The 15,573-nt window shown below is 40.7% G+C and overlaps 2 protein-coding genes across 4 annotated transcripts in view; one reads left to right on the top strand and one right to left on the bottom strand.

Moving 5' to 3' along the window:
* Positions 1-14,081, top strand: part of LOC127440749 (zinc finger protein 501-like) — a 143,935-nt gene extending 129,854 nt beyond the window's left edge. For all 3 annotated transcript variants that reach the window (XM_051697581.1, XM_051697580.1, XM_051697582.1), the window contains one exon: positions 8,309-14,081. In XM_051697581.1, the coding sequence (XP_051553541.1) occupies positions 8,309-9,861 (1,553 nt within the window). In that variant the 3' untranslated portion in view covers positions 9,862-14,081. The remainder of the gene's footprint in view (positions 1-8,308) is intronic.
* Positions 1-15,573, bottom strand: part of LOC127440778 (gastrula zinc finger protein XlCGF57.1-like) — a 593,771-nt gene that overhangs the window by 287,989 nt on the left and 290,209 nt on the right. The gene's annotated exons all lie outside the window — the stretch shown is intronic.

The raw sequence follows: 15,573 nt of genomic DNA, 5'->3' as shown, positions 1-15,573 counted from the left end.
TTTTTTTTGGGCTGATTTCTTTTGATTTTCCCATGATGTCAAGCAAAGAGGCACTGAGTTTGAAGGTAGGCCTTAAAATACATCCACAGGTACACCTCCAACTGACTCCAATTAGCCTATCAGATGCTAATTGCTTAAAGGCTGGACATCATTTTCTGGAATTTTCCAAGCTGCTTAAAGGCACAGTTAACTTAGTGTATATAAACTTCTGACCCACTGGAATTGTGATATAGTCAATTAAAAGTTAAACCATCTGTCTGTAAACAGTTGTTGGAAAAATTAATTGTCATGCACAAAGTAGATGTCCTAAAAGACTTGCCAAAACTATAGATTGCTAATATGAAATCTGTGGAGTGGTTAAAAAATGAGATTTAAGTACTTCAACCCAAGTGTATGCAAACTTCTGACTTCAACTGTATAATCATAAACCCCAGCAGATAGAAATGTGCCCTCTAGCGGTACACACTGAGAGTGTTGCATGGTTTACCGGTACTAAAATGAAGTATCGCAATACCAAAAAATTTTAAAGGTACGGTATCATCTTGTTGCTAATTCCGGTACCATATTACAGTATGCTGTAATTAGCAAAATTATATGAGATGTGGCAGTTTTGAGATGAAATCAATGACAATTTGAAAATAAAATAAAAAACCTCTGGATATGGCCAAGTGCGATCATTAAACAGCAGAAGGATGTAATTTAATTAAATATTATACAGTCACATGCACTGCATGCTACAGAATGAACAAGAGGTGCTGCTCTGATCTGTCATCTGCTTCACACTCACAGACACACACATGGACACACACATGCTCACACAAACGCAACACACACTACTGGCTATTAATTTTCATTAAGAGTATAAACAGCTGTTAACACTTAAATGAACTCCTCCAGTACAGCTCAGAGATTTCAGCTCGAGTGTCGCGACGTGAGTATCGCAGCATTAATGGGAAGCTTGATATAACTACCCCATCATAAACAGGAAGAACTCAAAGGTCTGTCAAAATAGTCCTGCTTATATGAAAGCTCTGTTAAACTGGATGCGTGAAATTGAAGACAGAAAAATATAACTACTGTATAAAAATGTAATATTTAAAAAGTAGCAATAATACTCATAATAACAATTATATAATATTAAATTGTATTATTATTATTATTTTTATTTGTAAGCAAAATCACAAATGCAAGTGTTTTATCAGCATGTTGTGATTCAGCCATAGCAGCCTCGTGCCACAGGTAATCAGATTTCTTTTCATTAATGTTTTCATTAATACTGTGAGGCTCTATTATGCAGCATTTTATTTTACCGAAAATAAAATAGAATTTTTTTTTGTAATATATATATATATATATATATATATATATACATACACACAGTTTTGCTCAAAATTTTGCATACCCTTGGAGAATTGGTAATATATGTACCATTTTTAAAGAAAACATGAGAGTGCAGGCAAAACACATTTATTTCTTATGGGATTCATATTCAACTGTAGGTTATAACAGAATGGCACAATCATAAAACAAAACATTGCAACAAAGAAAAAAATTAGTCTGCATACCCTTAGTTCTTAATACTGTGTATTGCCCCCTTTAGCATCAATGACAGCATGCAGTCTTTTGTAATAGTTGTCTATGAGGCCCCAAATTCTTGCAGGTGGTATAGCTGCCCATTCGTCTTGGCAAAATGCCTCCAGGTCATGCAGTGTCTTTAGTCTTCTTGCATGAACCACATGTTTGAGATCTCCCCAATGTGGCTCGATGATATTAAGGTCAGGAGACTGTGATGGCCACTCCAGAACCTTCACCTTTTTCTGCTGTAACCACTGGAGGCTCAACTTGGCCTTGTGTTTAGGGTCATTGTCATGCTGGAAAGTCCAAGAGCATCCCATGCGCAGCTTTCATGCAGAAGAATGCAAATTGACTGCCAGTATTTTCTGATAACATGCTGCATTCATCTTGCTATCAATTTTCACAAGATTCCCTGTGCATTTAGAGCTCACACATCAGTGAGCCACCACCATGCTTCACAGTGGGGATGGTATTCTTTTCACTATAGGCCTTGTTGACACCTCTCCAAACATAGCGCTTATGGTTGTGACCATAAAGCTCTATTTTGTTCTCGTCACTCCAAATTACCAGTGTGCCAGAAGCTGTGAGGCGTGTCAAGGTGTTGTCATTTGTGGCATTGGCACAGTAAAGTCTTCTTTCTGGCAGCTTGACCATGTAGCTCATTTTTGTTCAAGTATCGTCGTATTGTGCTCCTTGAAACAACCACACCATCTTTTTCCAGAGCAGCCTGTATTTCTCCTGAGGTTACCTGTGGGTTTTTCTTTGTATCCCAAACAATTCTTCTGGCAGTTGTGGCTGAAATCTTTCTTGGTCTACCTGACCTTGGCTGGGTATCAAGAGATCCCCGAATTTTCCACTTCTTAATAAGTGATTGAACAGTACTGACTGGCATTTTCAAGGCTTTGTATATATTTTTATATCCTTTTCCATCTTTATAAAGTTCCATTAACTTGTTACGCAGGTCTTTTGACAGTTCTTTTCTGCTCCCTATGGCTCAGTATCTAGCCTGCTCAGTGCATCCACGTGAGAGTTAACAAACTCTTTGACTATTTATATACAGACACTAATTGCAATTTAAAAAGCCACAGGTGTGGGAAATGAACCTTTAATTGCCATTTAAACCTGTGTGTGTCACCTTGTGTGTCTGTAACAAGGCCAAACATTCAAGGGTATGTAAACTTTTGATCAGGGCCATTTGGGTAATTTCTGTTATTATTATGATTTAAAAAGGAGCCAAACAACTATGTGATGATAAATGGCTTCATATGATCACTATCTTTAAATAAAAGACATGATCAGTCATATTTTCAAAATCAATGCCAAAATTTCACAATTTCTGCCAGGGTATGCAAACTTTTGAGCACAACTGTGTATATATATATATTCTTGCAGGTGGTATATATATTATTTAAAGCTGTATGTATCAATTTGATTAAAAACAATTTCATCATAACATTTAATTAAAACTTTTAACATGGAATCCAGAAAAATTAAAACGGAAAACGCATAATTTGTATCTTTGAGACTTTTTAATCAAGTTATTTTCTGTGTAATTTCATCAAAAATCTGAGGCTTTTTATTTCTTGATAATAGTATTGATTTAGTATCGATACCGAGGTAAGAGACCTGGTCTTGTACCGAAGCCAGAATTTTGGTATCGGAGCAATCCTACATGTTGAGCAGCATAGAAATATGAAATAATTTAGCATTACAACTCAACCAGCAAAGTTTGTAAAATGATTGCTTGCTTTTATCCAAAGCAACTATAAATGAGGAACATAAGCAATTTGTCATACAAAAGTCAACAATATCTGCAGTATCGCACTGCCAAGTTCTCATAGTGGTTGAAGTAGTAAAGTTGCTAGAGCAGAAGAAAGAGACAAGGATTTTTTTTTATTTATTTTGATTGTTAAATTGTAAGTGCATTAAAAGTGCTCAAGGAACAGATGTGATTTCAGCTGTTTCTTGAATGCTGAGATGGTATCAGCAGATCCTGTGGAGGTTGGAAGCTCATTCCACCACAGCAGAACAGAGAGGGTGAATGATCGTGAAATAGACTTTGTGCCTCTTTGCATGGGACCACCAGGCACTGCTCATTTATTGACTGCAGAGAGCGAATGGGGACATAGACATGTAGGAGTGAATTGAAGTAAGAGGATGCTGTTCCATTGGCTGTCCTGATGGTTAGAGTCAAAGCCTTGAACTTGATGCAGGCAGTTACAGGTAGCCAGTGGAGTGAAATCAAGAGTGGGGTGACATGAGCCCTTTTTGGCTGATTGAAGACCAGACGCGCTTCAGCATTCACGCAGCAGACCGTCCAACAGGACATTACAGTAGTCCAGTCTTGAAATGACCAGAGCTTGGATCAGGAACTGTGAAGCATATTCAGACAGGAAAGGTCTGATTTTCCTGATGTTGTGAAGAGCGAACCTGCAAGACCGGGCAGTTGTTCTGATGTTGGCAGTGAAGTTAAGCTGGTCATCCACCACCACTCCCAAGTTCTGGGCTGTCCAGGTTGGCCTTAGTGTAATTGAACCAAGATGTATAGAGTGGTTGTGGTAAGCAGATTGGATGGCTGGGATCATGAGAAGTTCTGTCTTGGCAATGTTGAGCTGTAGGTGACGTTCCTTCATCCAGGCCAAGATCTCAGAGAGGCAGGCAGAGATACGAGCTGAGACTGTGGGGTCGTCAGTCTGGAACGACAGGTAGAGCTGTGTGTCATCCGCGTAGCAGCGTTAGTATAAACCATGTGCCTTAATGATCTGCCCAAAATCCTGTGACCTGTCCAGTATTTCGCTAACACCCGCAGCATGAGGGAGCTGAGGTGGTGGGAGAGGGAGGAATTTGATAAGAGGGAAGAGGGAGCCTGTGGTACATTTAACAGCAGTGCTCACTGCTAGAGCACTGCTAGAGACACCACCAGGCATCTATATGTGTCAGGATCCTGCCACTTCCTTTGGTCTTGTTTATTGTATTTTGTGGCTGGATCGTGACACTCATGTTTCGTCTTTATGGCTTTGTTGGTTTTTTATTGCCATGTGCACATGTTTGCTCTGTCTTGAGTGATAACCCCGCCCCCTTTTTTGCCTTGTTATTAGTTTATCAGTTACACCTGTCTTCCCTCGTTACCCTCCTTGTTTGTTTTCCTATTTAACATCCCTTTGTGCTCTGTCTTGTGCCAGTTCGTTGTGTAATGTTTGTGGATGTGTCTAGAGCCGCTTTTCCACCATCCGGCTTAATGGTTCTGAGCATGGTACAGAATGGTTACAGTAGCATTTCCACTTGAGCACGGTTTGGCACAGCATGATTATAAACCGTTCTTGGCCTCGAATTCTTTGCACGGTTAGCTAACCATGCTCAACCATTCTCAAGTGTGCTGGTTGAACGGCTTTAGTATGTGGTGACTCGTTTAGTGTATCTTCATGATTTTTTTTTATGATGGTTTACAAGTATTGTAGCCTACATTTATTTTTCTACATGCCTTTATCATCAGGGAAGTAAATTACTAGCTCATTTAAACTAAAAATACATCGATATATTCTTATACTATTTTAATATAATACTTGTGTATATATATATATATTTTGTCAATAAATATCCTTTTTAGCTAGTCTGGGAAATTTGACATTTCTGCATGTTTGTGTCTGGTGGTAAACACAAGCCCTCAGCAAATTATGGAAAACCTAGAGCCTTTTTCTATTTACTTTCCTTTTTGCTACATGGTCCGTGTCTTTGCTGTTTATTAGCAGAGTAAAACCAGGGGAAAAAAGCAGTCCTAAAAACTGGATATGCAGTCATCCTCCATAGTGCGAAGCACTCGCTCCAATGTTTACCTTTCACAGCATCACCAAAAAATGGATTTGTTACGTACCACAGTGGAAAAAGAAAGCTTTACCATGCCAACTGGCCCGGATCGGCACAGAAAGCTACGGTTTTACGATGAGAACTGTTCGGCCCGATGGTGGAAAAGCAGCTTAGGTGTCCTGTCTTCCGGTTCCTGTTTACAAGGCCTCGTTCCTGTTTCCCCTTGGTTCCAGTCTGGATTGGTTGGGAACCATGTGGCCTTGAGGCTTTCCTCTCCAGCTCAGGCAGTCGACTCCTGTTCTAGGACTTTTTTTTGCCCTCTGGACCCGTCTCCCCAGCCTTTAGACCCCACCCCCATCTTGGAGCCGCTTCCCCAACCTCCAGACCTGCCCTCTTCCTGGACCCTTTTCCCAGCCACCTTCCTAGACCCTCCACAGCCAACAGACCCCGCCCACTTCCTGGATTCCCCTCCCTGGTTGCCGGACCCCGCCCGATTCCTGGATCGACCTCCAGACCCCATTCCCACTTTGAAGCTTTCCCCTTGGGTTCCCCCACCCTCCCTCCCTTGGCTGGTACTGCCCGCACCCCCTGGTCTGTCTTCCGCTCTCCTGCCCCGCCTGCCCTCCTTTAGTTTGTCCCACCCTGGTCTGTGCTTCAGCCCCACCCTAGTGTTTGTGTCTGGTTTGTTGGTCTTGTCTTGTTAAATGTTCCCCCTTAATATGTTTGTGGATGTGTCTAGGTGTCCGGGAAAATTTGTGTTGTTTTTTTTTCTTTTGCCTTTTTAATAAAACTTTGGCCTCCTGAACTTGGGTCCTCGATTCCCTTGACATTGTGGGCATTAAAAACCTGTGCATTACACACATATCTCTTACCGCTGTCGTTCATGTGACAGCCTTTGGTCCGCAGCAGAGTGAAGCCGACCACCTCTTAAATGTAGAAGTGTCGTTGTTTCAACCAATGACAAAATGTTTAAAATACTAAAAAATGTTGCTGCTATTTTGTGATTGGTTGGGGTGGTCTACACCCCACCCTCACTGTTTACAACACACAGCCTGTCCCCAAATTGCTTTTAACCAATGCACAGATTGTAAAATATAAAATATTTTGAGAAACTGTTTGAAAAATATTTGATTGGGTGGGCAAGACTCACATTTGGGTGGGCTCAGCCCACCCCTGCCCTGCCCCTCCTTGTGTCTGGCCCTGTCAAGCATGTGTCTTTGTGTCTAAGCAACGGTATTTCTTGTCAAATGTCAGTATGTGACGTACAGGTCGGCTGGCCGTCCGCCACAATGGCCAACAGATGAGCATAATTATATGCAAAAAGTACCCTCATTTGGCATTTTTATACCTTGTTTAAGAGTTAAAGAAGTGCATAATGCAGGCTTTATCTTAACATATCTACTGGTAGGTTCATTGTGTTACTGCGGTACTTTAGATTTGCAGAATTTGCAAATTGAATTAAGACTGAAGTATACTTTGATTTTATGTGTTTCTGATTGGATCTTGCATTTTATTTGCAGGGCTCGACAATTAAGATGGCCCAGGGCCTGTATGTGAGAGAGATTCATGGCAGTTGCTAGAAATGTCACATACACTATCGGGCCAGTGCTGCATTTCTAATGTTAGAGCAGCAGACAACAAGCGAGAGAGCATGTGAAGACGAGCAGGCATGATTTTGAGTGTGCAGAAATGAGTGAGCTCATGATTGCCTATATTGAGCACGTAGAGACCCAATCGCTTGAGCACACAAGAGCATGCAGAATGGCATATACCCACTTTTTATTTTTTTTTATTTTTTTTTTTTTGGTGAAAATTTGTAATACACACATAGGAACACAAGAAATCAATAGTTTATTTCTATTGGACTGTAAATCCATCTCTGTCGGTGATTGGAAATCATGAGCTGCTCAGTATCCAAAATATAAATATACATTTAACAACTAGGTAATGTTTCAAAACGTAAACATTAATTTGACATGCTAATGGTGTTTTAATTCACCATTGCTGCTATTATTATGAGAGCTGTTCAGCTGCAGGGTGAAGATGACCATTTAAAACAGTCTACTTCATATAATCCTCATAAAACACCTGTTACATTTTTCATTTCTGGATTGTACAGGTTTTTTTCTTCCTGTGCTTTGTATATCAGTCAGTTTTGGTCTTGTTTGGGGTTGTTTAATTTAATGTTTAAATACACATTCTTAATTTGTAGATTAGGCCTAATATCTACCTTCTGCAAATAAAACATCACACAGTTTTGGCAGGGCCATTAGAAAAAATCAATTTAGGCCTTATGCATGACCCAAATTTCTTTATTAGCACAGTCTGCACGGGCTGTCTCCATGCAGCCCAGTTTTTCTCAGCACACAGACAGTCTGCATCTGTGCATATCTTCAGCGCAGGCGCCTGCTGTTGACTGTATGAGGATTGGAAAGCAGTCGTAGCACGTGTGCGTGGAACGTATTTGTATTTACTTTTAGTCGGAAAAGTATACTTTGGAAGGCTAAGCACTCGATCGTGTGTAAGACGATTTAGCACGTGAAATAACGTGTACCCGAGTCTTAAGTCATGTCTGACTCCTGACTGCCAGGTTTCGGAAAAAAAGCTGAAATGCACAAATATAAAATGTCAACATTTTGAACACAGCCATATAATTTGTTAGATAACATGCATGAATAAATCCTATAGGTAGTTTAAAAGTGATGCAGGTGTATTCACTTACGCTTGTTCGCTATTGTTCATTGTGTTTTTATTTGAGTTTGGCTTTGTCCATGTTTTGTTTCCCACTTGAATGCGTGACATGTCATAATAACAAATGCCTTACTTGACTCCTGTATTTCTCCTATAAAATTTGGGGTCAGTTTTATTTCCCTAATTTTAATATTTGTCCTTTGAAATTAGTGACAACCATTTTGTGTTTTCATTTTAGAGCTGATGGATGTGAAAGAGGAAAGTCAAGGACTGAATGAAGTGAAAGAGGAAAGTCAAGGACTGAATGAAGTGAAGGAGGAGAAACACAATCCGGATCAGACACTTTATAGTTTCAAAACTGAACAAAACTCTTTTAGTGACTCTCAGACTGAAAATAATTTCTCACAAAAAAAACCTAAAAGAACAAGAACCAGATATTCTTTCAACTGCCCTCAGTGTGGAAAGAGCTTCTCAGTGAGAAGTCACCTTCAGAGTCACTTAAGAGTACACACTGGAGAGAAGCCTTTTACCTGTCCTCATTGTATGAAGAGTTTTGCAGAGAAATGCAACCTTATTAGTCATGTGAGAAGTCATACTGGAGAAAAGCCTTTCACCTGCCATCAGTGTGGAAAGAATTTTACACGTAACGCAAGTCTTAAAAAGCACATGATAATTCACACTGGAGAAAAGCCTTTCAAATGCCATCAGTGTGGGAAGAATTTCAGAGAGGCATGTAGTCTCAAAAATCATTTGTCTTTTCACTCTGGAGAAAAGTCATTTGTCTGTGATCAGTGCGGTAGAACATTTTCTTCAAGGTCAGTCTTAAGAACACACCAGAAAATTCATGTAAATGAGAAGCCTTACTTAAGTTCAGTTTACGGAAAAAGTTCTTCACATGTGCACAGTTTAAAAGACCATCAGAGAAATCACACTGGTGTGAAAGATCATGTGTGCTCTGAGTGTGGGAAGGCCTTTCATAAAGCTTACGGCTTGGAACGCCATAAAAGAATTCATACTGGAGAAAAACCTTACAGGTGTTCACATTGTGGAAAGAGTTTCACTATTTCAGGAAACCTGAAAGCACATGAGAGAGTGCATACTAGAGAGAGGCCGTACCACTGCACTTCATGTGGAAAGAGATTCATTAGGTCAGAAAACCTGAAAACACACATGAGATTGCATACTGGAGAGAAGCCGTACCACTGCACTTCATGTGGGAAGAGTTTCTTTAGGTCAGAAAACCTGAAAGAACATGAGAGAGTGCATACTGGTGAGAGGCCGTACCACTGCACTTCATGTGGAAAGAGTTTCATTACGTCAGGAAACCTGAAACTACATAAGCGAGTGCATACTGGAGAGAAGCCATACCACTGCACTTCATGTGGGAAGAGTTTCTTTACGTCAGAAAACCTGAAAGAACACGAGAGAGTGCATACTGGAGAGAGGCCGTACCACTGCACTTCATGTGAGAAGAGTTTTATTAGAGCAGGAAACCTGAAAGCACATGAGAAAGTGCATACTGGAGAGAGGCCGTACCACTGCACTTCATGTGAGAAGAGTTTCATTAGGCCAGGAAACCTGAAAGTACATGAGCGAGTGCATACTGGAGAGAGGCCGTACCACTGCACATCATGTGGGAAGAGTTTCATTACGTCAGGAAACCTGAAAATACATGAGCGAATGCATACTGGAGAGAAGCCGTACCACTGCACTTCATGTGGGAAGAGTTTCAGCCACTCAAGCACTCTGTTAACTCATAAAAAAAATCATTGTCCAGGGTTGTCACAGTGAGCAAATATTAATATTTATTTGCCTGTCAAATAGTATGCCATTTAGAACAAGACAAAATGGAATTTCTCTCAAAAGAACAATTACAATTAAAGATGAAGTATTTGTAATCTACAATAGCACCACCGAATGGAATTGCAAAAAATAAAAAATGCTTTCAAAACAAGTTTCTGAATACGCCCCTCATTTGCCGTTAATCAATCAAAGAGATAGTCGCGCCCCCAACTCAGTGGTTGAGTAATGTTGTTGGTTAGGTCTAAATGGGTCACTCAAAACAAACACATTCATTTTTAAATCGTCACAGTGTTTACAGTTTTTGAGGAAAATTAATCTATGAATGGCTTACTCTACACATTAAGCTGGGATGGAAGACAGTATTTTAACACTTATTTTAACACATTACCTGAAGTGCTTTTTGAGCTGTCATTCTATGTAATGGGTAAAAGGACATTTGTACTTTCTCAACAAACCATAAAGAAGTCAAAACATTAGTTTAGAAAACTGTGATGTTGTGAAATGTAAATATTTTTGTATGAATTCTTTCCTTCTATGATTGAACTAGCCGTAGAGCTAAATTATGCTAGCAGTGACATAGGGTGAATCTCAGTGTGCATTCTTTTATGTTCTTATGTTCCCGTGGACTCGTTCTACGTCGTCATTCACTACCGAAGTTCGATTCCAATCCTCATGAACGTAAGTACAGAACACACAAAATTACCCAGATTTGTCCTTGAAATCGAGGATGCATCGGATGGTGACTTGTGGGCAAGAACTCGGTATTACGGTGAAAGACGAAGGACATTTATCGTTTTGTTTTTCCTCAAACGTTTCCCCGCTGTAAGCTCGTGAAAGTCTGACTGCTTGTGAGAGTCGTTCTACTCCGTCAACATTTGTTTTTGTTTTTGGGCATAATTTTAATACAGTAATAAAAATGTAGAGAACAAGTGTTTACAGACTTTATTCTTTTAACGTGTCACTAGTCCTGCAAAACCTCACTGGTGTGAATGAATGTAAGCGCAGCGTAGTCCTAGCAGGAAGACTAGCAGCTGTATATCATCACACCATTAGCTAGGTAACTCCTAGCCAATCACATGTAAGCCATTTCTTTATAAGGCTGCTCACAATCTATCACATTGCTGTTTCAGTGTGCTAACACGGCAATCAACAACAGCTACTATGTCTGACGAAGACTTAGTTTCGCTCCACGATGAGTCAATACCTGCTCAGGACACAGATTTCATCCCATGCTCCTTACCACACATAGAAGATCAAACAGCTCCTCGGCGCAGCGAGCGACTGCATACACAGGAGTCTCAATGGGATCACTGCCCCCTTGGAAGGATCAAATGAATTAGCTAGCTCATGACATCCTGGGAACTGCACCTTCTCTTCCTCGCGATGCAACCACGTCTTCTCAACTCTCTGCCCCGCTTCAAAAAATATGGGGCATAAGCATCCGCTAAACAAGAACCCCAGTCATCTCACAGTCATGCCGGAGACTTCCCGCAGGGGAAGCCACAGTATCAACGTCAACCGGAATACTCGACCCAGTGCTAGAAGCCGTGAGATCCATCGCAGAGTCAGTGAAAATCATAGATTCCAGACTTTTACTCCTCGAATCCTCGCAAATTTCCATTGCTCCAGCACAAACAGCCCCTCACCCTGTAGCTATATTATCTAGCCCTTCCCACACGCACGCTGCTCCTTTCTTCTCTCTGGCAAGCTCCTGCCCCCGCTCACATGTCAGGTAGAAGTTTTGTTTCACCCGCTGCAGCAAAGGTCTCGTCAGTGCTCAGAGTTCAAATCATCAAAGGTAAAGACGTTAATTTAGCTTCTCTTTTGCTTCCCTCCCCCGCATGCGATCGTCAAATGGACTGTGGGGATGTGTCAGTGGCCCAGCCTTCAGATACCAGACTTTTGCGCAACCTCCCCTTTCATGAATTCGTCATTGCTTTTGGTGTTTATAGAGACATTCTCTGCAGCACTTTCCCTGAGCGCAGAGAAGAATTAGACTCTTACCTCGCATTGATCGCCGATCTCAATCAGCAATATGGTGGCACGCTCTTCTATGAATATCATAAATAATTTTCAGCTAAATCCACCATGTACATTTCTCAGTTTAATAAAAGAATTAACTGGTCCATCTCTGACACAAAGTTGCTCATCAGACATTTCGTGGGGGCACCGAGCGCTCACTTGCACCATATGCAGCTCTCACGGACATTCATCCGCAATGTGCCCTAAAACTGTATCCGCTGCCTCATCACCCATGGTAGAGCTCGGGGGCACTCTATTGACTATGTTAATGGCAGGTCCATTTGTAACAATTTTAATGAATCTGTGTGTGCATTTCCTAACTGTTTTTTTTCTCATGTTTGTAATTTCTGCAAGGACCTGCATCTGAAATCCGTGTGTCCATGATGCTTTCGCCCATCCTAAGTAAAGGTTATCTTATGGGTCCCTTCAGGTCTCCTCCTTTCTGTTCTTTCAGGGTAAATCCTATCGGCTTAGCCACTCGCAAATTTTCAGGTAAGAAAATACTTATTTTCGATGTCTGCTCCGCAATCAGGATACGTGGCTAGCGTGAACGACATGATTCCACTAGAGCCGTTTTCTCTTTACTACGCCTCAGTCGATCATGCCATTCAATTAATCACCAAGACCGGGCACGGCACCCTCCTCACTAAAGCAGATATCAAAGACGCTTTCAAAATCATGCCCATTCACCCCACCGACTGGCCCCTCTTCGGCGTCAGGTGGCAGTCAAAATTTTACTTTGCTGTCCGACTCACTTTCGGGTGCAGAAGTAGCCCTCACATTTTTAATTTGCTGTCGGAAGGCATATGCTGGATCCTTCTCAATCACTTTAAGCTCCCATTCGTACTACACCTGCTCGACGATTTCCTGCTTATCGATCTCCCCGCTGCCCACACCCCATTTTGGACGTTCTAATTGATCTTTTTCACAAGTTGTGTGTTCCACTCTCAAGTGAAAAAACCACAGGCCCCACCACGTCTCTCGAATTTCTCGGCATCATGCTCGATTCTCTAAACATGCACGCCCTCCCCGGAAAGCTCACACCATCATGGGATATCTTTCAACAAGGGTATTGCATGACAACATCACCATTATCGTATGGCTTTATGCATGCTGTCCACCTTTGGCAAAGATAACCATTAAACAACGGCCACCCTCGTTTGAGGGCTCGAGCCTCATGGGACATCTTTCAATGAACGGTATTGCATGCAGCGTCACCATTATCGTATGGCTTTATGCATGTTGTTCACCTTTCAGCAAAGATAACCATCAAACAATGTCCGCCCTCGTCAGAGGGTTCATAATCAAATGTTGTTTTCTTTCAACAAAGGGTATTGCACACAACATCGCCATTATCGTATGGCTTTACGCTACGTTGTTCATCTTTCGGCAAAGATATCTCAAACAACAAAATCAAACTGGAGGAGAGAAAAAAAATTTACTCAAGGACAAAATCAAACTGGAAAAAAACTAAAAAAAAATAAATAAATTAGCCATCAGTAATACGCAAGCGCGGCTTTTCCTTTTGCAAAGGTTTTGCACAACCATGCCAGAGATCTTGCGTATTTCATGTCAAACCTAGGTGCTCACATCTCTCTTTTTTTTTTTTCCTCTTCTCCAGAATGAACGCCTAACACGAGACCTGGTTTGTACCTGACTGGATCTTCTCTTTTGGGGGTAGTATTTTACTTTCTCTCTTTTGGGGTAGGCTCCCCGCCCCTGCCTCCTATCTCCTATATGACGGTTCCGAGTACAACTTCTTCGGACCATCAGACATGGCTTACTCCAAAGACAGACATTACATTTCCATTTTATATTCATCAAATAAATGTCATCTTAAATTTCACTCAAGTCTGCGAGCCTTCCTGATAGAAATGTAAGCACAGCCTAGTTCTAGCGGGAAGACTAGCAGCTGTACATCATCGCACAATTAGTTGGGTAACTCTTAGTCAATCACATGTAAGCCATTGCTTTATAAGGCTGCTCACAATCTATAACATTGCTCTTTCAGTGTGCTAACACAGCAGCCTCCACCTCCCCACCACCACCAGTTGAGTCCCGTCTTGCACGGGGGTAGGCTCCTCGCCCCTGCCTCCTATCTCCAGCAGGATATGACGGTTCCGAGTACAACTTCTACGCCAAAGAGAGACATACATTTCTTTCTTTTTTTATTCATCAAATAAATGTCATCTTAAATTTCACTCAAGTCTGTGAGTCTTCCATGATAGAACTGTAGTTCTCTCAACAGATTCTATGTCCTCCTGTCATTCCGCGTTCGTTCTTCCAAGAATGCTTGGCAAGACCGGTCTTATTAAGAACACAAGTCCATTCTCCACGTTCTTTGAATTGAGATTCACCCGTAATTATTTTATTAGTCTATTATATCTCCATTCAGTACTATGTTGTTAGCTGTAAACCATAGAGAACTGAGAAGACTTTCATCCACTGAAATCATTAAGAGACTCATTAAGTCTAATGTACTATTTGATGTTAAACAGTTAACCAGACAAAACGTTTGCTGTGTCCCAAATGACACACTATATACTATTCACTTACAAAATATACTATGCATGCCATGTAGTGTGGTGTATGAATTTTTAAAATGTAGTATCATCCCAAATGGAACACTTAACAGTTTTTACTACACGGAAGCATTCACCGTTTACCAGTTGACGGAAGTGACGTTTCAAGCACTCGCAATGTGTTGCCGCTAGCTTTAGCGCGTTAGCTAATCTCAGTTCAACACTTGTATCTTACCTCAAACCCAGAGCAACATGGTACCGGGTGCTCTTGGGGGTGCTAATCACACAAACAAAACAAAAATATTACAGTATTACTCAACAACCACTTGCCTGATCTGCACAAATTAGGTGTCTTTTTAAGCACAGACTCTTATCTTTACAATGAATATAGCTGATCTGACAAATTCTAAAATACTGCTTTTAAATTTGCTGATAAATTGGAACTGTTCCGTGAAATGTGCTATAACAATCAGATAAAAAAACAGTAAAAAGATCACACAGCCATGTATTGTATATCTTTGAAAAGGTCTTGATTAGCTGAATATAACAAGCAAATGTGTTTCATTCATAGACCAAACTATTATTAGCATGTGAAATCCAAATGTATTTATAAAAAAAAAAAAAAAAAGATAAACGGCCTTCCATCACATTTTGGTTGTTTACTTAATGAAAAATAAACATCATATAGAAAATGACCTATCACAACTTACAGCCGGTGATCCTGAATCAAACAAGCTCTCACTCAGTGTCATATGTTGTGTAAATCCAGAAATATTGCTCAAAGAGTGTCATGAAAGCTACCAAAGGCCAGCGTGAATATGGTTTGCTTTAGCAACGCTGTTCTCTGGGAGTGATACACTGAAACACGATGATTCACGTCATAGATGTGTTAAATCACTCTCACTGGATCTTTAGAAAGTGTCAGATTTCATATTTGGACAAGTCAGGTGTCCCACGTGTGGACCAGAACCAAAGCACACATACATAGACTGCAAGAGGGTGCTCAACGCACATTGTGTGATTTTGTGAGTGATGGAAAAAGAAGCCAAAGTGCACTGACATGTATCAAATGGTACTAGTTTAAGTATTTTAATTTTTTTTTTTTTTTTTGATTTTTGCATTCATAGTTTTCAATCATTCTGTTTTAATGTTAAGT

This window comes from Myxocyprinus asiaticus, chromosome 5 (assembly GCF_019703515.2).
Source record: "Myxocyprinus asiaticus isolate MX2 ecotype Aquarium Trade chromosome 5, UBuf_Myxa_2, whole genome shotgun sequence".
NCBI classification, from domain to species: domain Eukaryota; kingdom Metazoa; phylum Chordata; class Actinopteri; order Cypriniformes; family Catostomidae; genus Myxocyprinus; species Myxocyprinus asiaticus.
This window is presented reverse-complemented; position numbering and strand designations above follow the sequence as displayed.